The 27,402-nt window shown below is 39.2% G+C and overlaps 1 protein-coding gene across 4 annotated transcripts; it reads left to right on the top strand.

The window, feature by feature from the left end:
- The first annotated feature begins 58 nt into the window (after positions 1-58).
- Positions 59-26,990, top strand: mllt1b (MLLT1 super elongation complex subunit b). 4 transcript variants are annotated; one of them, XM_036565355.1, is made up of 13 exons: positions 59-161; positions 7,449-7,629; positions 8,481-8,563; positions 12,177-12,320; positions 12,429-12,554; positions 14,210-14,616; positions 15,915-16,113; positions 17,382-17,466; positions 20,050-20,158; positions 22,518-22,617; positions 25,034-25,108; positions 25,225-25,296; positions 26,098-26,990. In XM_036565355.1, the coding sequence occupies exons 1-13, from the start codon at positions 150-152 to the stop codon at positions 26,224-26,226; spliced, it is 1,722 nt and encodes a 573-aa protein (XP_036421248.1). In that variant the 5' UTR covers positions 59-149; the 3' UTR covers positions 26,227-26,990. The 4 variants fall into 4 exon arrangements, with proteins under 4 accessions (XP_036421248.1, XP_036421251.1, XP_036421250.1 ...); XM_036565358.1 differs by having other exon boundaries at positions 17,385-17,466; positions 25,034-25,099; XM_036565357.1 differs by having other exon boundaries at positions 150-161; positions 25,034-25,099.
- Positions 26,991-27,402: the final 412 nt, after the last annotated feature.

Raw genomic sequence — 27,402 nt, forward strand, 5'->3', positions numbered from 1 at the left:
TGATGCTGCTGCTGTTAGGACTTTTATTTTGAAGCCCTGCGAGTCTTGGCTGTTTTATATGCGGGTTCAGCTGAGTCCCAGTGAGGATGCAGCTCCACATTCCTGCAGCGCCTCAGTAAATAAAGCAGAGAGCCAGAGAGTTGGCCACTATGGAGAACATGGTAATGAGGAACCTGCGCTTTCTGACAGCTTATATTTGCCATTTGGGTGCACAAATGTGCAGGATTTGCGCCAGAATCGTGGCCATGATGAGGGGCACTAACGTTAGGCCGCTTCGCTAACGTGATGATGTGTGTCAGGATGTTAGCAGCCAGCAGTGGCATCTAGCTGGAGCTTAAAAGAGCTCAAATATGAGCAAAACATCAACACAAACTACACGAATGCGGTGTCAGAAGTAGCTCCGTGTTCCTTAAGGTCACAGTAACGAGCTCTGGGTGAGCATTAAACGTTTAATCTGTCGGTAACGTGCTGAACTGTAGCTGTAGCTTGCGAGGCTGAAGTTGGCTTCCTATTCGCCAGCTTCTCGTTCGAATTTTCCCGTTCCACCTTAAATGATGCAGCGGATACAGAGCGAACTGCTGCACGGAATGCAGCTGCTGCACCATTTAAGGTGGAACGGAAAAATTCCAACAAGAAGCTGGCGACTGTAGCTTCAGTGCTCGACGTCGTCAAAGCTTTTCGTAGAAGGGATGAATCAGGAAGGGTTGCAACCAAGAAAAGAGAGAAAAAGAGCGGATAAATGCAGTTTGTGTGAAAAGAATGGCCTTTTATTTGTTCCACTTGGCCTCTAAACCTCCAGCTGGGTTCCACATCTTCCATTTTCCTTCTTTTCCATTAAGGCAGACAGACAGATACAGTTTGGGCCGTCTGTTATCAGGTGTGCACTCTTAAAAAAAGATGGTTCTTCAAGGGCATGGTTCTGTTTAGAACCATGAGTTCCATGTAGAACCACTTGCATGCTTAAATGGTTCTTATTTATGCTGAAATTGTTCTTCAGATTGATAGAGAATGTGTTGACATCTTCTACTGTTACAGTGTCAAGGTTGTAACTATGGAACCCTTTTCAAAAAGGTTCTGTATAAAACCATCTACAGCACATTCTCTATCAAGCTGAAGAACCCTTTCATGATGCAAAGAAACCTTTAATCGTTCAAAGGGTTCTTTGAGTGTGCGTGGTTCTATATAGAATCATTTTCCTTACTAAAGAACCCTTGAAGAACCGTCTGTTTTAAGAGCGTACAAGAGAAGAACACTTTTATATCATGCTGTATAGAACCACTTTCAAAAAAGGTTCTATATAGAACCCTATACAGCATGATCCATTTCACCATGCAGAGAATCTTTTAAGCATGCAAATGGTTCTGTATAGAACGCGTGGTTCTAAATAGAACCATTGTCTTTACTAAAGAACACTTGCTAATAAGCATTTGTTTTAAGAGTGTGTTAATGCATCTTTATATATATATATATATATATATATATATATATATATATATATATAAATCGCTGCTGTTGGAAGAAACCTCATATCTCCAAAATGGTAACTTTACAGAAGAAGGAAAAAACCTGCTTTACTTTTAATGCAAGTCAATGGAACCAGAATTTTTTAAAAGTCATTTTGGGACATTTCTTTTGGTCCAATTATCATGAAATTTACACACAGTGTAAAGAGTAAAATTTCAGATTATGTAAAAAAAACGAAAAACAGAAAAAATGGAGATACGAGGTTTTGTTCCGACAACAGCGATATATATATAAATCGGAAGCTCATCTGCAGGAAATATTGGGAATGGCATTGCTGCATGACGTTACAACTTAGTTTACAGACACTGATTCTCCTGAAAGGCTTATCATGAAAGGGAAATATCACAGATTTTTCGACATTTCTCCACAGTTCGGTCGTTCAGATGTAAACAGAGTCATTCATGGTGGTTTGGTGTGATATGGTTGATTGTAGAGACCCTGATTTCTTTACAGTGGTGGTGATAGGAGGTCACGAATATAGCCGTTTTACTGACTAATCGAAAGCAAAAATGAATCGAAATTTGGGGAAAATGGCAAAATAGTCTTAAAAAGGCTTTTTTGGTATACAATTTAGACCAAAACTTTTATCATGTTGTACAAATGATGCCTCAGGCATCCATTTCATGTAGTAACTTTCTGTGAGGGAGCTTTTAGAGGGGGCAACTGGTTCCTATCACCACCACTGTGAACAATTCTGACTCTGTAAGTTTCTCTAGAACAGAGCGTTTCACACCAAACCACTCTGAATGACTCTGTTTACATCTTAATGAATTGATCCTGAAGGGATTGTGTGAAATTTCCATTTAACTAATGACGTGACTCAGTCTGGAAACACTGGAATAGTGGAAGTCAACTGGGACAGGGTGTCATTCAAACCTTGTCTATACTGATACCTTGATTTTGATGCCGATGCCTCAGCAATACTTTTGTCATTAATACCTTCTTTAAATATCACTGATTGGATTCCAGTGATGTCATGTGCTCTTTTTTATGTCTGATGTTTGAGGTTCATCATCCCCTGGGTGAAAGCGTCGTATGCCGGCTTTACACCAAACGACTTTTCAAGCGATTTCACAAATATCCAGTATCGGAATAAAATCATGAGGGTCTTGTCAGAGTCGCGTCGCGTCATCTCGATCGTTTAGTGTGAGGCGGCCGTCTTAAGTCAGTCTTTTTCCCGTCTTGACGCTGCGACAAAATAAACCGTGTTTAACCTCTTATGGACCAGGGGATATTTTGGTTTGTCCATCTGAATTTACATGACCAAATCATGAGGCAAATGATTCAGTAACTGCATGAGATAAATGTACATTATGTTATTTATTTATGTATTTTTTTGTAAAAGTTCCCCTCAAATGAACAGATCACACATATTGCTATGCTTACAATTTACTGCTGAAAGCCAAAAATCTTCGACGCTCTTTGTATTATTTTATAAAAATAATTTTTACAGAGCAGATCACTGAAGAGACGCCATCTGTTTATAGTTTATAGCCCAGATTTGTGGAAAAATGGGTCGACTTTCAGTAGAAAAGTTCAGCTTCTTTCATTATAAAGGTTTAAAATTACATCACCCATCTATTTGACTGGAGAGAAGACAGTTACAGCTCTCATACGACCCCCACCTTTAGAATGTAGCTTATGAAATATGAAAGTTATGAAGAATATGACGAAGTGCGTTTTGGAACCACCGGTGGTCTCAAGGAGTTTAAAAGGTTAATATTATCGTAAGTTTTAAGTCTGGGCTCCTGCAAATAGTGACGTGCTAGGGGTGCTGGAGGGCGAGCGGGCGAGCGCGTGTGAGTGGCGTGGTAGAGAGAGAGAGAGAGAGAGAGAGAGAGCGATAGAGAGAGTGCGACAGACAGAGAGAGAGAATATGTTCGTGTGAGAGCCTGAAATCTCTGTAAAAACGGCAAATCTGCTCCACTTTAATACGAAAATCACATTAACTTAGAATGTAAACTGGCTGCTTTAATACTTCAGGTTCACTCAGTGTAACAGTGATGTGATGAAATGTGCAGAGGACTTTAAAAATGGCTTTATTGAAGAATCATCAATGTTTTTTTCCCTTTTTTTGCTTTCCGCTACACAGTTTGTTTTTTTTATGGTTTAGTTCATAGTTCATTCACCAATCAGCAATGCTGAATCGCTGCATGTTAATCTTTATATCAGATTAAAAAGTAGCCGCACATTTTACAGGTTAATTAAAGATTCTGGGTGATGATCTGTCAGAGTATACAGCTCTACAGTGAACTGGGCTGAGACTCAGATCTGAACATGCCCAGCCAGCGTATCTTCCCATCTGTATCACTACAGAGTGGAAGAAAAGGGCTTATCTGCTTCTAAATTTCCACCAGGTGCATGATGGGACATAATCTCAAAAATCTAGTTGCGGTCTTGTAAATAGTGACACTGCCAGATTCCCAGTCTTAGAGAAATCATAGTCTGGGAAGATACAATGTGACAAAACCGTGACACTGTCTGTAGATATGAGAGGGAGTCAGACTTTAGTCTTCAAAAGTCTTTTTCAAGGTCTTTTTGGAGTCTTTTGAAAGTCTTTTCAGAGTCTTTTCAGTCTTTTTAAGTCTTTTTAAAGTTTTTCTTAAGTCTTTTCAAGGTCTTTTTAAAGTTTTTTCAAAGTCTTTTTTAAGTCTTTTCAGTCTTTTCAAAGTCTTTTCAAGGTCCTTTTAAAGTCTTTTTTTTAGTGTTTTCAAGGTCTTTTTTTAAGTCTTTTCAAAGTCTTTTTAAAATCTTTACAAAGTCTTTTCAGTCGTTTTAAGTCTTTTTAAAGTCTTTCTTAAGTCTTTTTTAAGTCTTTTCAAAGTCTTTTCGGTCTTTTCATGCGTTTTAAGTCTTTTTAAAGTCTTTCTTAAGTCTTTTTTAAGTCTTTTCAAAGTCTTTTCAGAGTCTTTTCAAAGTCCTTTTAAAGTCTTTTTTTAGTGTTTTCAAGGTCTTTTTTAAGTCTTTTCAAAGTCTTTTTAAAGTCTTTTCAAAGTCTTTTTTAAGTCTTTTCAAAGTCTTTTCGGTCTTTTCATGCGTTTTAAGTCTTTTTAAAGTCTTTCTTAAGTCTTTTTTAAGTCTTTTCAAAGTCTTTTCAGAGTCTTTTCAAAGTCCTTTTAAAGTCTTTTTTTAGTGTTTTCAAGGTCTTTTTTAAGTCTTTTCAAAGTCTTTTTAAAGTCTTTTCAAAGTCTTTTTTAAGTCTTTTCAAAGTCTTTTCGGTCTTTTCATGCGTTTTAAGTCTTTTTAAAGTCTTTCTTAAGTCTTTTTTAAGTCTTTTCAAAGTCTTTTCAGAGTCTTTTCAGTCTTTTTAAGTGTTTTTAAGTCTTTCTTAAGTCTTTTCAAAGTCTTTTCAGTCTTTTTAAGTGTTTTTAAAGTCTTTTTTTAGTCTTTTCAAGGTCTTTTCAAAGTCTTTTTAAAGTCTTTTTAAGTCTTTTTAAAGTCTTTTTAAAGTCTTCTAGTCTGGTTAGTGTTGTTATTTTCCGTCAGCGTGGCAGGAGACACATTAACCACCGAGGCCCGTAGACGTGCCGTCCTATCAGCTTTTTTCTGTTGCTTTCGTAGAAGCTGAATCAGCCAAATGGACACGTCGAAGGTCATGTTTGCGTCAACAAAACTACGGGCCTCCAAAGTCCTGTTTAAAAAAACGTCTTAAACAACTGTTTAAAGTTATTTAATGATTCAGCCTGACGGAGTCCAGAAACGTCCAGCCTGCTGTCTTATATCTGTGTTGTGAATGAAGCAGAACCTTGACTGTATTAGAACAGAGAACAGACTGAACTGTGTGATACGCTGGTAGTGCTGGCCGATATATCGTTTATACAATATTGGTATCGATATTTATTTTTTAATTTTAGTGATATTGATAGTTAACAAAAACCTAATTAAGCAGTTTGTATCCTGGGCGCTTCAGACTGATTTGATAGAACCACTGAAAACGCATAAAAACAAAGTTTCCTTTCTACACGCTTAAAAAAGATGGTTCTTCAAGGGTTCTTTTAGTGAAGAAAATTGTTCTGTGTAGAAAATTGAACACTGAAAGAACCATTTGCATGATTAAAGGGTTCCTCAGATTGATGGGGAATGTGCTGTAGATGGTTCTATACAGAACCTTTTTGAAAAGCGTTCTTCTGTTGTTACTATGTTAAGCTTCACTCTTAAAAATAATGGTTCTTTAAGGGTTCTTCAGTAAAGAAAATGGTCCTATATAGAACTATGAACACTTAAAGAACCATTTGCTTGATTAAAGGGTTCCTCAGATTGATAGAGAATGTGCTGTAGATGGTTCTATACAGAACCGTTTTGAAAAGGGTTCTATATACCACTCAATATGGTTACAAGCTTGACGTCGTAACAATAGCAGAATCCTTTTTGGTGCTGTATAGAACCTTTTTTAAAAAGGTTCTATATAGACCCATCTGTAGCACATTCTCCATCAATCTGAAGAAGCATTTAATGATGCAAAGAGTCCTTTGAGTGTTCATGGTTCGAAATAGAACCATTTTCCTTACTAAAGAACTCTTGAGGAACCATTGTTTGTGTGTGTATATGTGTATCTGTCTGGTTACGACTGCAGAACTATGTAAGGTTCTCATTTGGTCTAAGAAAAAAGGCCAAATATCAGATGTCAGGTTTGTAAAGTGTTCTTTTATTATACACTGTAGAAAAATGTGCAGCTTTTACACTCAAAAAAGTAAGTAACTGGGTTCATTTTGAGATCATTGAACTTATTAACTTAATAATATTAATAATATTAGTAATATTAACTTAACAGGAGTAAAAGCTGTGTTTTACGTTTATTAACTTATTATTCAAAGTTCAATGAACTCAGTATTTCAAGTTAACCTGGTTTATTTCTCTTTTAAGTGTGAAAGCTGCATAATTTCCTACAGTGTATAACAGCAGCACTCAGGACAGATTGGGCTCGGTCGCTTTATTAATGCTGACTTAAACTTCATTATTTAATATATAACAAGTAAACTAATCTGCCAATGGAATAAGACACTTTCACCAGATAAAATCACTTAAAACAAGTAAAAATGTACAGAAACAGGTGGAATAATCTTATAATGTTCTTACAACAGCCTCATAATGAGAGATATTAGATTTACTGACTACATTTAAGACGTTTTCACTTGTTAAGACAGGCTTACCTTTGCTCTCTGAAACCTGAGAGAGAGACGTGCTGTCCGTCTTCCTCACAGGCTTTCCTTTTCCCCCAAAACATTGCAATGAAGTTATTTCTATTTAAGCTACTCAATTTTACCGTTTTATTTTACCCCACATTGTAAAATTATATCAAAGTGAGTGTAAACATCTCAAATGTAGTCAATATATCTAATATTTCTCATTATGAGACTGTTGTAAGAATATTGTGAGATTATTTAACTTATTTCTAGACATTTTTACTTGTTTTTAAGCAGTTTTATCTTATAAAAGTGTCTTATTTCATTGGCAGATCATGTTCCTTGTTTTAATCATTATTTCTTGAAATGAGCAAAATTATCTTCATTATTTCTCCAAACAAGTAAACTAATCTGCCAATGGAATAAGACACTTTCACCAGATAAAATCACTTAAAACAAGTAAAAATGTACAGAAACAGGTGGAATAATCTTATAATATTCTTACAACAGTCTCAAAATGAGAGATATTAGATTTATTGACTACATTTAAGAAGTTTTCACTTGTTAAGATATAATTTTTTGGAGTGTTCAGGATGAGAATGAGTTTAGAGAGATATTCTCAGACATTTCAAAACAAAAACAGAGAGGATATTTATTGTTTTATTGTTTTTATGTATTAATGCACTTAAAAATCACCGGATACTGTGATATATTTGTCATTTTATCAGACCTGTGTGTTGGGACTGGGGCTCGTTTGCGGTCAGGGAGGCTGACCTGCTGTGTGTCTCTGTGTGGTGTTAGTGTACGGTGCAGGTGAAGCTGGAGTTGGGCCACCGAGCCCAGCTCAGGAAGAAAGCCACCACTGAGGGCTTCACTCACGACTGGATGGTGTTCGTTCGAGGCCCGGAGACGTGCGACATCCAGCACTTCGTGGAGAGGGTTGTCTTCAGGCTGCACGACAGCTTCCCCAAACCCAAGAGAGGCACGTGTGCAACTTAAACTGAGATACAGCAGCGCTGTACCTACATCTCTTAGAGGTCTAGAGTTATAACATAGTAATAACAACAGTAATATACATTTAACCCCTGAAAATCCCAGGATTATTACGTAGTACAGTTTATTACTCAGTAACTACACGGACTACAGTGCAAACTACCCTCTTAAAAATGATGGTCCTTCAAGGGTTCTTTAGTAAAGAAAATGGTTCTATATAGAATCATGAACACTTAAAGAACCCTTTGCGGGTTCTTTGCATCGTTAAATCGTTCTTAAGATTGAGGGAGAATGTGTTGTATGTGGTTCTGTTTGGAACCTTTTTGATGATGGTTTTACGTAGCACCCAAAAGGGTTCTTCTATTGTTACGATGTCAAACGTGTAACGATAGAAGAACCCTTTTTGGTGCTATGTAGAACTCTTTTCAAAAATGTTCTCCATCAATCTGAAGAACCCTTTTACAATGTAAAGAACCACTTAATTATGCAAAGGGTTGTTTGAGTGTTCATGGATCTATATGGAACCTTTGTCTTTACTAAAGGGTTCTTTGCATCGTTAAATGGTTCTTGAGATTGATGGAGAATTTGTTGCGTGTGGTTCTATTTGGAACCTTTTTGATGAGGGTTTTCTGTGGCACCCAAAAGGGTTCTTTTATAGTTACAATGTCAAATTTGTAATGATAGAAGAACCCTTTTTGGTGCTATGTAGAACTCTTTTCAAACAGGTTCTCAATCAGTCTGAAGAACCCTTTAACAAACCTTTTAATCAGTGAAGCTGTTGGCTGCATTTGAGGTTAGTTGTTTGTCTTTATTCACTGTGTTTGTTTTTCTGTTGTCTAGTGTGTAAGGAGCCTCCGTATAAGGTGGAAGAGTCGGGCTATGCTGGGTTCCTCATGCCCATCGAGGTCTACTTTAAGAACAAGGTGAGGAAACTCAAAACACATATTTACACCGATCAGGCGTCACATTATGACCACCTCCTTGTTTCTACGCTCATTGTCCATTTTATCAGCTCCACTTACTGTATAGGTGCACTTTGTAGTTCTACAGTTACAGACTGTAGTCCATCTGTTTCTCTGATACTTTGTTAGCCCCCTTTTACCCTGTTCTTCAGTGGTCAGGACCCCCATGGACCCTCACAGAGCAGGTACTGTTTGGGTGGTGGATCATTCTCAGCACTGCAGTGACACTGATGTGGTGGTGGTGTGTTAGTGTGTGTTGTGCTGGTCTGAGTGGATCAGACACAGCAGTGCTGCTGGAGTTTTTAAACACTTCAGTGTCGCTGCTGGACTGAGAATAGTCCACCAACCAAAAATATCCAGCCAACAGCGTCCTGTGGGCAGCGTCCTGTGACCACTGATGAAGGACTAGAGGATGACCAACACAAACTGTGCAGCAGCAGATGAGCTATCGTCTCTGACTTTACATCTACAAGGTGGACTGACAAGGTAGGAGTGTCTATTTAATAGAGTGGACAGTGAGTGGACACAGTGTTTAAAAACTCCAGCAGCACTGCTGTGTCTGATCCACTCAGACCAGCGCAACACACACTAACACACCACCACCACGTCAGTGTCACTGCAGTGCTGAGAATGATCCACCACCCAAATAGTACCTGCTCTGTGAGGGTCCATGGGGGTCCTGACCACTGAAGAACAGGGGGGTAAAAGGGGGCTAACAAAGTATCAGAGAAACAGATGGACTACAGTCTGTACAGAATAAAGCCTCATAGCTGTGGTTAAATCAGTGTAACTCACAGCTTATTGTTTTGTTTAAATAGTAAAAATTACATTGTAATAAATTCTACACACTTAAAAAGATGGTTCCTCAAGGGTTCTTTAGTAAAGAAAATGGTGCTGTAATAGAACCATGAACACTCAAAGAACCCTTTTTAAAAAGGGTTCTATGTAGCAACAAAAAAGGGTTCTTCTGTTGTTACAACACTCCTAAAAAGGATGGTTCTTCAAGGGTTCTTTAGTAAAGAAAATGGTTCTGTGTGGAACCTAAACACTTGAACTCTCTGCATGATTAAAGGGTTCTTCGCATCATGAACGGGTTCTTTAGATTGATGAGAATGAGAAGATGGTGCTATATAGAACCTTTCTGAAAAGGGTTCTTCTGTTCTTACAGTGTCATAGAATAACCCTTTCTGATGCAATATAGAATGGTCCAAAAAAAGGTTCCATATAGAACCATCTACAGCACATTCTCCATCAATCTAAAGAACCCTTTAATCATGCAAAGGCTTCTTTGAGTTTTTATGGTTCTATATAGAGATCCCTTGAAGAACCATCTTTTATAACTATAAATGTCAAGCTTGTAACAATAGCAGAACCCTTTTTGGTGCTTTATAGAACCCGTTTTCAAAAAGGTTCAGTAGAGAACCATCTATAGCACATTCTCCATCAATCTGAGGAGCCATTTCATCATGTAAAGACTCTTTAATCATGCAAAGGGTTCTTTAAGTGTTCATGGTTCATAGAACCATTTTTTTTTTTTTTTTTACTAAAGAACCTTGAAGAACCGTCTTTTTTAAGTGTGAACCTACAGTCATATGCTGAAGTTTGAACATCCCTGGTCAGATTGTGTGTTTTATTGATTGTGTAAAAGTAAGTTGACCGCTCTCCAGCAGGGTCGTCCAGTCTTATCCTCAGGGGGTCAGTGTGGCTGCAGGTTTTCACTCCAGCAAAGCAGAGATCACCTGATAAAATGCTTGAAAAGACTGAGACCGACTGGTTAAACAAGTGGAGTCAGGTGAGCTCCAGCTTGTTTGGAGTGAGAACCTGCAGCGGCACCAGCCTGTGCAGATAAGAGTGGACGCTCCTGCTCTAAAAGGACACTTAAACAGTGTCATTTTCTGCATATTTTACTGCACAATTCCTTTTCATTTGCTGAGTTTAACATATGTGTAAAAAATAAATCATGCAGTTATAATGTGACATAACTTTAACCCACAGGACACTTTTTATATCTTAATTTCTCCCCCAGTATGTTAAATTCAGCAAACCAACACTAATTGTGCTTTAACATGCACTTCACTTACTTCACTTCACTTATGCACAGTTTAAAGGGATATTTAAGCTTGAAATCAGCATTTAATACTTTATTTTAATTTATTTGTATTTTATTTTGGCTTGAAATTGGCATTTAATATTTTATTATTATTATTTTTTTTTTATTTTGGCTGGAAATTACCATTTAATATTTTATTTATTTTATTTATTTTATTTCTGCAGGAAAATAGCATTTAATATTTTATTTATTTTATTTATTTTATTTCTGCAGGAAAATAGCATTTAATATTTTATTTTATTTTTTTTATTTTATTTTTTTTCAGCTGGAAATTAGCATTTAATATTTCATTTATTTTATTGATGTTATTTCAGCAGGAAATTAGCATATACAATTTTTTTGTATTTTATTTCGGCTTGAAATTAGCATTTAATATTTTATTTTATTTTTTTTATTTTATTTTGGATGGAAAATAGCATAATATTTTGTTTGTTTTATTTATTTATTTCGGCTGGAAATCAGCATTTAATATTTTTATTTTTTGTATTTTATTTAGGCTTGGAATTAGCATTTAATATTGCATTTTATTTTTCTATTTTATTTTGGCTAGAAATGAGTATTTAATATTTTATTTATTTTATTTCGGCTTGAAATCAGCATTTAATATCTTATTTGTTGTGTTATTCGGTATTCTATTGCACAGTATTGTCACTTGTGACAGAGTTCACAATTTTATATTTCAGCATGTTTGCGTTCATTCACGTCTATGTTCCCTCGCTACATTACCCAACATGCCTTACGCAAATGTGTCATACAACCACTGTGGTGTCAACCAGTCCTCCCACCTTCGAGATGCCTCACCTGAAGGGGGTTTAAGCCTTTAAACCTGAAAATCTACTTCTACCGCTCGTCCTTTTAACAAGGACACCTCAGTGAAACGGCCACGCAGCTCTGGCAGCTGATTTGATCACACAGAGACGTTTCCACTTGCGGCCGTTAGTTATTTGTGTTTCTCTCAAGGAAAAACGATTAGACATGTTGCAACCTGGCGAAGGTCAAAGGGTACAGTTTGGTTTTTCACTGAACTGCAGTGTTTGTACTCTGGGGTGACAGACTGATGCAACAGAACGGTTTCACTGACAGACAAACAGACGTAGTTTAGCAGAGCTTTTATTGTGTGTGCCGCTGTTGTATTTGAGAGAACTAAGAAAATAGTAAACGGTAAAAAATGATTCCATTAGTTCTGCAGTTCACAGCCTGATTATAACAGTCAAAACTCATTTTTCATAATGTCTTCTTCAGAAACCGAAGCCTAGTTTTATTGTGTTTCGTGTTTTTTGCCATGTACAAAGATGGAAATGAGTCTTAGACTCTTCTTAACTGTTATTTTTGACTGACAAAAGAGTCTCAGACAAAAATAAACAAGTCTTCTTATTATTTAATGTTCACATATATTTATTTTTCATATTTATTTGACTATGCTGTAATCACAAACATATATTTTTCTGATCTTGTCCAAAACAGGAGGAGCCTAAGAAAGTTTGCTTTAATTATGACCTCTTTCTGAACCTGGAAGGCAACCCACCGGTCAATCACCTGCGCTGTGAAAAGCTCACGTTTAACAACCCCACGCACGAGTTTCGCCGCAAACTGGTCAAGGCTGGCGGGGTGAGTTGGCCTGTTTGTGTTGCTGCTGGCCTCTTTGCTGACTGAGCAGGTCTGTAGATGTTTCACCCTTTCCTTCTGCTCCTACTCTCTCTCTCTCTTCTCTCTCAGGTAATGGTCATACCCGAAGGAGCGGAGATGATGCCGAGGCCCAGTCCGGATTATCCTATGCTGCCCACTATTCCTTTATCGGCCTTCTCGGACCCGAAAAAGATCAAATCTTCCCATGGGATAAAGGTCAGTAGCTGGACACAGGTTAGCCTTATTCTAGAAACTCGGCTTCATGCTGGCAGTAAATATACACAAAAATGAGGAGAGGTTTTCATTAATGTACATAAATGCAAGTATTATTGCTGATTTAACAAACCCTCATATCTATGACGTTCTAACATTCTTAATTAGGATTTTATTAAGATCTTATTATACCTAAAATTTTATTCCAAGGAATTTTGCACCATTTATTTTTAATGTAAAGAGCAGCAGGTGTAAAAAAGTGTGGCAGAGATGTAAATGCAGTACTGTTTTAAAGTTGTGTCATTAAAGTTGTTTAAAACTGCTAATTTGGACCGTGTGGTGATACGGCGGGCCTGATCTCGATGCCACAGCTGGTCGTCCAAAAGAGTATATTTAGCCTTATGTTGGATGTGTGTGATGCGGTGGAGCTTCACGTGTCTCAGAGGAAGCTTGGCTCGTCTTCGCCCTTCTAGTTTTGCAGCATTGTTTCATGGGGGACACCTGGCTGACTAACTAACCTGGAGAGGAAACTGGGTAAAAATTCAGAGATAATACAGAATAGCTCGGTAGAACTGTGTAGCTCTGTGGAATAGCTCTAGAATTATGTAGCTCTGTGGACCTCTGTGGCTCAGTTGAGTAGCTCTGTGAATTTCTGTAGCTCTGTGGAGTAGCTCTGTGAAACTCTGTATCTCTGTGGAATAGCTCTGTGGAACTCTGTAGCTCTGTGGAGTAGCTCTGTGAAACTCTGTATCTCTGTGGAATAGCTCTGTGGAACTCTGTAGCTCTGTGGAGTAGCTCTGTGAAACTGTATCTCTGTGGAATAGCTCTGTGGATTTCTGTAGCTCTGTGGAGTAGCTCTGTGAAACTCTGTATCTCTGTGGAGTAGCTCTGTGAAACTGTAGCTCTGTGGAATAGCTCTGTGGATTTCTGTAGCTCTGTGGAATAGCTCTGTGGAACTCTGTAGCTCTGTGGAGTAGCTCTGTGAAACTGTAGCTCTGTGGAATAGCTCTGTGGATTTCTGTAGCTCTGTGGAATAGCTCTGTGGATCTCTGTAGCACTGTGGAGTAGCTCTGTGGATTTCTGTAGCTCTGTGAAACTAGCTCTGTGGATCTCTGTAGCACTGTGGAGTAGCTCTGTGGATTTCTGTAGCTCTGTGAAACTAGCTCTGTGGATTTCTGTAGCTCTGTGGTGTAGCTCTGTGGAACTCTGTACCTCTGTGGAATAGCTCTGTGGATCTCTGTGACTCTGTGGGGTAGCTCTGTGGAACTAGCTCTGTGGATTTCTGTAGCTCTGTGAAACTAGCTCTGTGAAACTCTGTTGCTCTGTGGAGTAGCTCTGTGGATTTCTGTAGCTCTGTGAAACTCTAGCTCTGTGAATTTCTGTAGCTCTGTGGAGCAGCTCTGTGGAACTCTGTATCTCTGTGGAGCTCTGTTGCCCTGTGGAGCTCTGCAGCTCTGTGGAGTAGCTCTATGGACGTCCTTTCTCTCTGTAGTAGCTCTGTGAGACCCTTATAGTGTAGCTTTGTAGAACTGTATCTCTGTAGTGTAGCTCTGTGGAACTATGGCTCTGTGAAGCTCTGTAGCTCTGTGGAATAGAGAGTTTTAATACTTCATAATTATTTTTATGTATTATTTAATACACTTTCTTTCTACCATTAGGAGCCGAGTAAAGATGGTGCGGGTGGAAGCAGCAAAGGCCCCAAACCCCATAAACCCGCCAAAGAGCACAGAGAGCGCACAAGGAAAGACTCCGAGAGCAAAGCCACATCCAGAGAGAGTGACCGCGAAGGAGGGAAATCCACACGGGAATCTTCCTCCTTTTCCAGGAAAGCCACAGATACCAGGGGAAAAGAGGAAGCGAAACCTGTTCCCAAAGCAGCCTTTAAAGAGCCCAAACTCACACTGAGGGAATCTAAGATGGACGCAGGTGGAGGAGGAACAGCAGCAGCAGGAGGAGGAGGAGGAGGAGGAGGAGGAGGAGGAGGGCAGCTGGAGGGACGAGGCGTAAATAAACGCCCCTCGTCCACCACAGAGTCTCCCAAACTCAGCTCCAAGAAGCAGAAGAGGTTAGACTATATTGAAAATTAAAAAAATACAATTTTCCAACCAATATATGGAAATGGAAATCTGCATGGCCAGTAAGCCCCTACTGTCTGATCAGCATCTCTCATTTACCGTTTTCTCATTTCAGCAAATATGATTTTATGACATTTTTATTCATAAAATATCAAATATTTTAATCGTGACCACAATTAAAAACGTATTAAAACTGAAAATACAAGTAGCCCTACGAAAGGGCTGGTCAGTATGAAGGTACCGATCAGGCATAACATCATGACCACCTCCTTGGGTGGTGGATCATTCTCAGCACTGCAGTGACACTGATGTGGTGGTGGTGTGTTAGTGTGTGTTGCGCTGGTCTGAGTGGATCAGACACAGCAGTGCTGCTGAAGTTTTTAAACACCTCAGTGTCGCTGCTGGACTGAGAATAGTCCACCAACCAAAAATATCCAGCCAACAGCGTCCTGTGGGCAGCGTCCTGTGACCACTGATGAAGGACTAGAGGATGACCAACACAAACTGTGCAGCAGCAGATGAGCTATCGTCTCTGACTTTACATCTACAAGGTGGACCGACAAGGTAGGAGCGTCTAATAGAGTGGACAGTGAGTGGACACAGTGTTTAAAAACTCCAGCAGCACTGCTGTGTCTGATCCACTCATACCAGCACAACACACACTAACACACCACCACCACGTCAGTGTTACTGCAGTGCTGAGAATGATCCATAAAATGGACAATGAGCATAGAAACAAGGAGGTGGTCATAATATACGTCTGATCGGTGTATATTAGGGCTATTAGGGTGTGGACAACATACCAGATTGGCACTACGTTGCTATATGATGCAGTTGGGATCAGTGATTTGTGTTAAGCTTTTAAACTTATTATTCATTTATTTGGCCTGGATATTTTCACTAGTATGATTTACATTTCTTGAATTCATCCTCACATTTTGAGAACATTTATGATTGGTCAAGATGCTCACAGCACAAAATCTCTGTTTAGATTCAACGTATTACAGACTTATGCTATATTACAGTAACAATTAGCTAACACTGAAGACTGTATGTACAGGGGGACGATGTGTAGTGATTTATCTCCGCTGGTTTTTAGCGCTGAACCTTTTTTTCCAAACAATGTCTAATTTTGCCATTTTTCCAGCGTCAGACCTGTTTTTGTCTATTAATTAATCTTTTGGGTAGTTGTCCAAAAAAGTAAGCTGTCATAATTTTTACAGTGATTAAATGAAATGACAGTGAAAACGTCATAATAATGTGTGTTTGCCGTATCACTCACCCCTAGCATGAAGGGATCCACCAGTGGAGGCTTAAGCAGCAACTCCCCCCGCATTTCCTCAACCACTCCCTCCTCCTACCCGGAGAAGAAAGTGTCCAAAGAAAAGAGCCACTGGGCCAAGATGAGACCGGACGTGCAGGAAGTGAAGAGGCAGGCAGAGTCTGACGAGTCCAACTCAGAAGACGAGGCCTCCTCCAAATCTGAGGTGAAACAAGTGGATAAAGCTGCAGCTCACATCCACAGTCTGTTCTTTTTAGTCCAGGGTTTGGCAACATGCGGCTCTTTTTCTGCCCTCTTGTGGCTCCACAGCAGAATCAGATTAGTAGGTAAAAATAAAATAATCCTCCTTTACAGTAAAATAAAGCTCTGCTGATCATTCAACACAGTTTAACAGTAAATGGTCTTAAACTCTGGAGTTAATGTAAAACTGCTAATTTACCCTTTAACCCTGAAGATCAGCGCAGACTGCTGGTCACCATAGCAACACATACAACAGTCTCGCTTAGCTAGTAGCTAACGAAACGGCAAAGAGAAAGATTTAAGATGAACATCGATAATTTGGAGACGAATGGACTTATTTGTATTTATAATCACTCCAGCTGGTTTCCTGATACGTTTAATCTGCAACGAGAAACTGAAACACTAAAAAGTCGTGAAGATGAATCAGTTTCTCATTCGCCACGAGAAACGAGTGGAACAAGATAATTCAGCCTTGTAAAAGTCGAACGTTGAGAGACGTTTCACAAAAAACTGTTCTACTCCTGCGGAAAAGTTTCCTGCCGGAGATGCGAGAAAAGCAGCTATAGCTGAGCTAAAGCTTAAAGCAGAGTCTGCGTTTTTTAAGTTTAAGTCTGCGTTTTCGTTTAGATTATATTTTTATGCTATACTGGCACATCAGCACATACTGAGACACATTTACAGCCAAGATGGTGAAATGGACATAATGTTGTGGCTCCCAAGGTTTGAATTTTGTTGAAAGGACAAAATGTCTCTTCTTAACATTTGGGTTGCGACCCCTGTTTTAGAGCATGAAAATTCTGTGGTAGATACTGATTTTAAGGGCATAAAAATTCAGTAAGTGATGTTCTGTTGTTGTGATTATGTTGCTCTTGAAACAAAAAAGCTAAATAAGTAACGTGTCCAGTAGTTTTAGTTCAGTAGTGCTTTACTGGCTGATACGCCTGTCGGTTCTCAGCCGTCACTTCCAGCCTTAAGTTATATAAATATTGTAGCACTTTGGACAGAGCTACACAGATTTCTTCGTGGTGTTGGTTACTGTTCATTCATTTTCTTAATTTCTTATCATATGTTGTTGTGATACTAAAGGCGAGGTCTGGATATTTTACACGTGTTTGTTATTCTGAGCATGACAGTGTTTTGTGTCAGGTTCTCCAGTTCAGTCTGTATTATTGTAAAATAGCTCAACAGCTGGCCTCATGTTCCGTACTGTATTTGTATTTGTGTTTCCTAAAGCAGTCGGCCCAGACCAGCCCCTCCACGTCCAGCTCTAGCTCCAGCTCGGACTCCGACTTTGAGCCCTCACAGAAGCAAGGCCAGGGTAAGATCAGATACAGTATTTACAGTAGATAAAGAGCAGTTTCCTCACTGTTTCTATAGTCCACCTGCACCACACAGGGTTTTTTCTGCTTTAAAACACCTGATTCTGCATTTTTACTGAACGCTAATTGATTATCTAAATTTCCAAACTGTTTTTTTTAATATTATTATTCCACCGATTTTTAAAATTACTTCTGCATAATTCGGTGGTTGAGATGTAAACAAAATTGAAAAAAAAAAGTTTTCTTTGGGGACTATTTTGCCTTATAATGCCTCCGCCATGAATGTGTTTTTGGCCAAAACCTTTTCAAAACTATTGTAAAACGGTGTCTCAGACACCAGGCAGTGAATTCATAACCATTTTATGTAGTAACTTTCTGTGAGGGAGCTTTTAGAGGTGGACGTCTGGTTCCTATCACCACCACTGTGAACAATTCTGACTCTGTAAGTTTCTCTAGAACAGAGCGTTTCACACCAAACCACTCTGAATGACTCTCGTTTCCATCTTAGTGATTGAGTCATGTCAAAATTTCGAAGCCTTGGTGGACTTCTCCTTTAAGGTAGCTAACCTAGAGCTGAAACATGCTTCTTGATGGAACCCATTAAGGTAGTCAGAGGTTCCTGCAAGAGCTTTGTAGACTTTGGTGGGTTTCTTCAGTAACAGGACGATGTTTTGAGACACATTTGCTCAAATATGTCCAGATAACCATGTCCATCCTTACTGATGACGTGACTCAGGTGCAGGAACCTGTGCAGGTGAACCACAGGGCTGAGGAGGGAACAAATATTCAGTAATTCCTCTTTTCTTCCACTCTATTACAGCGCTCAGTGCATTTTCCTTGAGGGAACATCTTGCTCTACATCTGAAGGGACTCTTGAAGAGCTTAATAATCAGCTGAATATGTGTAATAGCTTGTTTTAGAGAAGGGAAGGTTTGCATGTGTTCCAGATCTCCTGTATTGGATTTAATTGAATTATTATTATTACTGTTATTATTAAGTGCTGTCAGGTTGTTTACGACTCCTGGTGACCGTATGGACAGTGTTTCTCCAGAACGTCCTGCCTCCTTTTTGGGTCTTCAGGCTTCTAAATGGCGGGTTCATGATTCGTTTAAAGGAATAGTTCACCCAAAATCAAATGATCACCATCTTCCTCTTGCTCCGCAAGGTAGCCAGTCAGCCAAGATATCGCTGTCGTCAGAAGAAAACCTCGTATCTCCAAAATGGTAACTTTACAGTAGAAGGAAAAAACATACTTTACTTTTCATGTAATTCAATGGAACCAGACTTTTTTCCAAGTCATTTTAGTAAAAAACACAACGTAAAGGGTAACAGGTGTTTTCAAATTATGTCAAAAACTGAAAAACGACAAAAACGGAGATGCAAGGTTTTCTTCCGATGACAGTGATATGTTTCGTGTTACACTAGAAGTCAATAGTCACCCAAATCTTTTCTGTAAATATGTCCCCAGAGCCTCTCTTCACCTGCTAAAACCGCATCCAGGTCTTCATTAAGGTCACACAGACTTGTCGATGTGGTTTAGGACACAGCATGCCCGGCTGTGAACGCTGCAGGTCGCCACTTTAGACAGCAGGTGTCGTGTCGTGTCGTGCCAAATTTCCGACTTCAGTTTGTGTCCAGACACGTCACGCAGGCATATAGACGCCACAGATTTCTGTTGTTTCTTTTTTAAAAGTAGCTGTTATCTTGAATTTTAAATCTGAAGACATATGAACGAATATTATTAAATATTATAGAAAACAGAAATAACAGAAATCTAGAAATCTAGCGTCCATATTCTGCAGGATTCTGCAGGGACGTTGGAATCTCAGAGTTTTCATCTCCAAGTTTTGTTTTTAAAGCTCACAGTAAGTCATACTCCACTCTGCCTGCAACTGGTTTACCTGATTTTTTTACCATTATTATCTTATTTTCATTATTTTATTGTTTATTTCTTAGTTTATTTATTATTATTCATATTCTTATTTTAATTATGATTATTATTTTAGTCATTTTAATAATTTTTTTGTTTACTTTTTGATCTTATTCTCCTCTTATTTTATTAACCTTTACATTTTAGCAATGTTTTAATTATTGTTTTATATTTTTATTGTATTTTTATGTATTTTATTTACTAATGTTTCACTTTTTTATACTTACCTGATTTGAATCTTTTTTATTATAAATTTACTTTTATTATTTGATATGTTCTTACACGTTATCAATCCCTTGCTCTGTATCTACTCGGCACCATTGTAAGCGAGGGTCACCCTCAATGTTCTCCGAGATTAAATAAAGGTAGGTTGATTGACCGATACTCTGTCCTGAACCACATCAGCAAGTCTGTGCCACCTTAACGAAGACCTGGATGAGGTTTGAGTGGGTTGAGAGAAGTTTTGGGGATTTATTTACAGAAACGATTTGGGTGACTATTGACTTCTAGTGTTTGTGAGCTACATTAGCCTCGTAGCTCCAGCATAGTAAAGACACCGGACGTTTCTCGGCTGGTTCACTGTATCTAGTGTAAACAGAAAACTGTGTACATTTTCCAAACCGTTCCTTTAAGTGTAGCGCTTTGTGTGCAGGACCTTTACGCTCCATGGTGGAGGATATGCACTCTGAAGGATCTGATGATGACAGCAGCTCGGAGGTGGAAACACCAATGAAGAACACTCCACCCAACCAGGACTCACGGTATGAAACACGTAAACGTATCGCTAATAAACACATACATTAATAATCCTACCAGCATGCCTGGATAAGATTAGTCACTTAGTCACTCCCTAGTGCCTTAATACTCCTCCAGTACTGAAATATAAGTATAACCATATATTAGTGGTGTAAAAATGTATTGCGTTTGTCTGCCTATATTGATTTTGGAATATTAAAATTTAAAATTAAGTATGTAATTTAAATTAAATATTTTTTGGCCAAAAATAAAATTCGAAAATTCTCAGTTTAAATGTTGAAACTAAAAAAAAAAAAAACTTGGTATATTGTTTTTTATTGTTATATTCCACTGGGGGTGGTCGATACGGCAAAACGATTACATCACGATTCTTGCAGACATTTTCACAATACACGATATCGCTGAAAACCTCGTATCTCCATTTTTTATGTTTTTCAGACATAATTTGAAAAAAACCTGTTACCCTCTACATTGTATGTAAATTTCATGATGAATGGACTAAAAGAAACGACCCAAAATGACTTGGAAAAAAGTCTGGTTCCATTGACTTACATTAAAAGTAAAGTATGTTTTTTCCTTCTTCTGTAAAGTCACCATTTTGGAGATAGAAGGTTTCGTTCTGACAACAGTGATATGCATTATAATATGTAGTTTTTTTCCGAGATTTAAGAAGTTGGAACAGACAAAGTAGAACCTGTAGTGCCACATATGAAAAATACTATAATAATAATAATAAGAAGAAGAAGAAGAATAATAAATCTCCCAATACAGTACAATTTGCTGTTATACTAGTAATATTTTGCAAACTGCACTAAATCCATTTAAACAGGCCTCTTTATGCTCATTTCATAGTGAAACATGTAGTTGGTCAGTGTTCTTTACCCACATTACTCAGTTTTCCATTTACTCCAGACGTAGTCGATCAGCCAAGACGTGTTCCAAGTCCAGATTTTGCTTCTGTAGTTTAGAACTTGAGCTACAAGGCTGACATTGCTAACAAACACTAGAACTCAGTAGTCACTCAAATATCTAGCTTCTGTAAAAATATATCCCCATATGCCCTCAACCCTCTCTAACCACATCCAGCTCTTTATTAAGGTTGTGCGTACTTGTCGATGTGGTTTAGGATGCAGTGTGACTTACTGTGAAATATAAAAATAAACAAAACCGCTACAGGCAGCCATTTCAGACAACACCAGGGCTGCTCTTCACAAAGCAGGACAGATCTCGGATCAGATTCCTCCATAATTATGACGGTCATTGTCTCAAATCCTGATTCTAGATCACCACTCCTGAGTCCTGAGGGGGTTAATGAATAAAGACCCTGTTTCTAAAGTGGCTGTTCATATAATTCACAGTAAATCATACTGTGTCTTAAGCTACATCAGCATGTCTGCGTGACTGTAATGAAGACCCGGATGCAGGTTTTTGTTGAGATAGAGGGGTTGGGTGAAGTGTTGGGGCTACATGGACCTCCAAACGGAGGTTTTTCAGAGACTCCAAACAGAGTGTTGTGAGAAAATAGATTTACAGTAACCGTTGAATTACATAGTTTAATGTTGTTTCAGTGTATTATGGTCCTTTTTTTCATAACAAGCATAAAAAATCACTAGTAATATGCTAATGTCTCGGTAGCTAGTTAGCTAGATTTCCCATTCCACCTTAAATAGTCCAGCAGTTCTGACACCTGAGGTGCCAGAATGTAATTGCCACACCATTTAAGGTGGAACCGGAAAATTCGAACAAGAAGCTGGTGAATATCTGACTTCAGCTTCATATCACTGAAGAATTAGGGGTGGGTGATAATAAATAATTGCCCCCCTCTTTGAAGTCATATGATGCCCTAAATGTAACTAAAGCCCAGCAGTGAGGAGCTGAACTTCACCCTCCTCTGCTGTCACTGCAGACTGGCAGGGTCGCCTACAGAGCAGCGCTGGTAGCTGTTAATGAAGTGATGCTCTTTTTATTTGAGGGTCCCATTTCAGAGGGAAGATTTCAACCACTATCCCTTATAACTCAGTTCCAAGGGGCAAGAAGACACTCGAAAACAAGGGGTAGGGGTAAAAATAAGAAATGGGACTGGGCCGGTGTCCATTGAATTCTAGTGTTTGCTAGCAATGTTAGCCTCGTTGCTCTGGCGCTAACCTCCAGGCATGTCTCAGCAGGTCGACTACGTCTGCAGAAAGTGTAAACTGTGTAAGTTAGATTTTTCGGTCGAACCGTTGCTTTAACTGAACTGAATCGCTGTGAGGTGAGAGGCTTACATCTCCATTATGTATGTGTTCTGCACTGCACTTGGCAGGATACGTGAAGCCGTTTGGATTTGCACAGATCGTAATATAAACATGAAACCTTTCTTTTCAGCTTGAGCATGGACAGTGAGAGTGATGGAGTGGAGGAGCCTCGTCCCCCCAGCCAGGAAGCCCCTTCCCCTCCCCACAAACTCAGCACAGTCAACCTTAAGGTACAATTTATAATTATTAGCACTGAGAGCTAACCTTTCTCTAAGGCTGCGTTCACACAGCAGGTAAAAGTGGCCCAAATCCTACAGTTTTCTACATGTGTGACTCAGATGTGTGTCTGTGTGGCAGTGTGACCAGCAAAAAACACTGACTCTGAAATGAACCTTTTAGCCAACTGTGTCTGAACACATCGGGATTAGACCTCTGCATTTAACCCATCCGTGCAGTGAAACACCCACATACACACTAGGGGGCAGTGAGCACACTTGCCCGGAGCGGTGGGCAGCCCTATCCACGGCACCCAGGGAGCAGTTGGGGGTTACTCAAGGGCACTTCAGTCATAGACTGTCAGCTGAGGGGATTGAACCGGCCACCTTCCGGTCACAAGGCTGGTTCCCTAACCTCCAACCCACGACTGTCCCATTCTGACATTTTCAATTCCGATTCGAGCTCTTTAGTATGTGGTACTGAAATCCGATGCGTATCTGATATGCAGCAGTGTGACTCAGTCTGAACAGCCAGATCGGAATTCATGCGACTTTTACGTCAAACCAACTCGACGTTCGTCTTAATTTCACGCTGCTGAGACTCATAAACGTTTGGGGTGATATTTCTGTACCAAAAACTAGAAGAGACTCATCCAAAACCCTCCGAGTTTGAAGAGATTTAGAAAGAAATGCCGAACGCGGCCGCAGGAGAACGAGGCTGCAGCGTCAAAGAACAGATAAAAGTCTGAAAGCAAAGTTTAAAGAATCCGAGGAGAACCAAAGAAGTGACCGCGCCCTTTTTACGGCTCGAACACATTCTGGGTGATGAGCCCAGCTGTCAGTCAGTGAACCTTCATGATGGCTCCTGTGATGCTGGTGAAGATGAAGCTGATCCTCCGGGAGCGACTGGCGCTCGTTGGCAGTCGTGATTGTTTACCTCTGGATGAGCCGTGAAGCAGCGTGACGCTCTGTTCTTTTGTATGTGGGTCAGTTGAGGAGCTGATCTGTTCAGACTGATGTCGCATACAGATCACATTTAAAAGATAATCTGAACAGCCAAACAAAAAAATCAGATTTGGGCCACTTTTACCTGCTGTGTGAACGAAGCCTAAGAGTCAGAGTCAAGTAAATGTCTTGAAGAGCATATCATCATATTTTAAGTCAGTGTTTTCCAGTTTGGTTCTTGCTGACCCCAAAACAGTTTACATTTTCTCAGCTCCCAGCACAAATATACCAGGTATTCATTGTTGTTGATTGATTAGTTGAGGCGTGTTTGGAGCTGGGACACATTAAAAATGTGAGCAGGAAATAGACTGGAACACATTACATTATATCTGTACATATTCTGTCTATATTGAAGGCTTTTAGGATAACAGTCTCTGCATAATTCAGTGGTTAAGATCTAACAGTCATTGAAAGTGATTTGATGTGAAATAGATAGATAGATAGATAGATAGATAGATAGATAGAGACAAGGAAAGAAAGAAAGAATGAACTTTATTGATCCTGAGGGGAAATTGCAGTGTTACAGTAGCAAAACATATAATTACACATAAACTTACATATATTAGGCACAAATAAAAGATAGAAATAAAAAAAAATAGACATAAAAAGGCAGAAATAAAAAATAAGACATAAGTTAGAGTGAAGTATGAGAGAGATCTGAGACATTGTTTTAGTTTTACAATAGTTTTAAGAAGGTTTTGGCCTAAACCATCTTTTTGAAAATACTTTCATGGCGGAGGGATACATGCAGGGTGTTCTGAGGCCAAAATAGTTCCTGAAGAAAACTTATTTTCACAGATTTAGCACTATTTTACCATCATCAACAAATAAGACGCGTGTAGGTTCACTAGTGGTTCTGGATAGTAAATAAAATGGCTATATTTGTGTTGTAGTCATGGCGACCCCTGGTTCCTATCACCACCACTGTAAAGACATCTGAGTCTCTACACGCCTATATAAAACCGTGAACACTGAAAGGACCCTTTGCACAGTTAGAGGGTTCTTTGTATCATTAAACGGTTCTTCAGACTGATTGAGAATGTGTTGTATATGGATCTATATAGAACCTTTTTTAAAAGGTAGCACCAAAAAGGGGTCTTCTATTTTTAAGATGTCAACCCTTTTTGGTGCTATATAGAACCCTTTCTGTTTAGAACCATCTTCAGCACATTCTCCATCAATCTGAAGAACACTTTCATGATGCAAAGAACCCTTTAATCATGCAAATGAGTGCTAAGGTTCTATATAGAACGATTTTCTTTATTAAAAAACCCTTAAAGAACCATTTTTGTTGACTGTGTGCAATCAACCATTTTACACACACACACTCTGAATGACGTTACCTCAATTATTAATTCCGCAGAAATTTAGAAATTTGATGGAATTCCCCTTTAAAGAACAGGCTTTGTGTTCATTTCTTTCGTAGATGCTGGGGAAGAAGAGTCCAGATTCCTGCACCAGAGAGAAGATGATCAAGAGGGGATACGACAAGGTAGGAAGGGTAAATAAAACAAACTATATTTAAATAAGCAGGACTTTGAGAAGGTGGCGTTCGGCTGCTCGTACTGCAGAGTGTGTGTTTTCAGTCATGGCTCAGGGTCACTTGTGTCATTCCAGGCTTATACTGAGGAGCTGGTGGATCTCCATCGCAGGCTGATGGCTCTGAGAGAGAGGAATATCTTACAGCAGGTCAGAGCACTCAACACTGTCTCTCTTTAGTGCCTCAAAGTCCACTTTGTTTCATATGTGGGTCTACAGAAACGTCCACGTTCACAGATATATTACACCTGAAAAACGTTAGGGTCACAATTTATCCAGTTCATTAACTTACTCTAATTTATTTATTCTAGTTCTATATAGAACAATCTACAGCACAATCATGCACATGAAGAACCATTTCATGATGTTTACTAAAGGAAAACTGGCCCTGTGTGAAAAAGTAATTGCCCCTTTAGTTACCAGTCGACTAAATTTAGCTGATAATTGGGATCAATTAAACCAGACACACCCAGGCTTTTTACTGCCAGCCCCGTTGAGTCTAGACATCGCTTAAATAGATCCTTTCCAGCAGAAATATATCAGTCCGAAAAACCTTTTTTTGGGACTCAGAGAACCTCAGTGAGAGTCATTATCTCCAAAAGGAGAGAACGTGGAACGTTGGAACAGTGGTAAATCTTCACAGAATCGCAGTGACGACTCACCCAGGACATCACAAAAGAACCAAGGCGAACATATTAGGAGCTGCAGGCCTCGCTCGCTGCAGATAAGGTCAGCGTTTGTGATTCCATCGTTGGAAAGAGACCGGGCCAAAATGCTACCCATGAAAGAGTTGCAAGGCCAAAACCACTGCTAACCAAGAGGAACATAAAGGCTTAAATACATACATACTATGGTGGCGGAGCCACTCGTCCACGTTCTGATTCCCATCACATCCAGTGTTCTGTTTAACCATTTCTTCTGTTCTGACTCTTCTCTGATTTGTATTTTCAGATAGTAAACCTCATCGAAAAGACAGGCCACTTCAACGTCACCAACACCACCTTTGACTTTGACCTTTTCTCCTTGGACGAATCGACTGTGCGTAAACTTCAGAGCTACCTGGAGGCCACCTCCACATGACACAGGGAAGCTTTTTATCCATCGCTCACCTCACTCGGCGAAAAAGAAGCCTCTAAGCAGACACAGAGGCAGATGGACAGGTACTGAAAGCAGCATATAAATGCACAAGGAGTAAAAAAAAGAAGACGACATAATACTGTAAAAGATAACGAACAAGAGGGCTGGGGTGGAGTTCAGGGTCGATCAAATGAAGGCAACACTTCGTTTTTGCACTAAACCTAAAGAAGCTGTCGGCACAATGCTGTCCAGAACGGACGTGACTTCGCCATAGGCATCGCAACTGTATACCGGTTTGTTATTAATAGTTAGTTACAATACAAAGACCCGTTTGTGCCAGAGCCGTAACACTGATGGCATGGATAACTTGCTTGTGTCTCCAAGGGCTTTGTGCAAAGGTTTCTCACTGAACTGAACTGCAACTGTATTTGCCCTCACATCTCTTTTCCCCCTTTTAGCTTAAAAGCCCTGCTCAGCGTGGTGATGTGGAGCGAGACGGCCATGTATCAGCCTTAAAGGCGTGTTTCATCTAAAAATGCTAATGTGGACTGAAAGATAATGTGGGCCGGGCTGAAGTGGCTCAAATCCGATTTTTTTGTGACTCAGATCCGATCCACATTCTACTGAGCCGCTTTCATATGTGGTCCTAGATTGGATACGTATCCGGTTTGTGGCCATGCGACCTTAATGAGACGCTCAGATACAAATTCACTGCAAAAAGAAGAAACGATGTCTGAGTGAGTGTAAACATCTTAAATGTAGTCAATAAATCTAATATTTCTCATTATGAGTCTTTCGTAAGAATATTGTGAGATTATTTAACTTATTTCTAGACATTTTTACTCGTTTTTAAGCAGTTTTATCTTATAAAAGTGTCTTATTTCATTGGCAGATCATGTTACTTGTTTCAAGCATTATTATTAATGAGCTAAATTATCTTCATTATTTCTCCAAACAAGTAAACTAATCTGCCAATGGAATAAGACACTTTCACCAGATAAAATCACTTAAAACAAGTAAAAATGTACAGAAACAGGTGGAATAATCTTATAATATTCTTACAACAGTCTCATAATGAGAGATATTAGATTTATTGGCTACATTTAAGACGTTTTCACTTGTTAAGATGATTTTTTTCACTGTGTATGCGCCGTCTTTCAGTGTTACCGTGGCGTAACC

Source organism: Colossoma macropomum, unplaced genomic scaffold (genome assembly GCF_904425465.1).
Source record: "Colossoma macropomum unplaced genomic scaffold, Colossoma_macropomum, whole genome shotgun sequence".
NCBI lineage: Eukaryota > Metazoa > Chordata > Actinopteri > Characiformes > Serrasalmidae > Colossoma > Colossoma macropomum.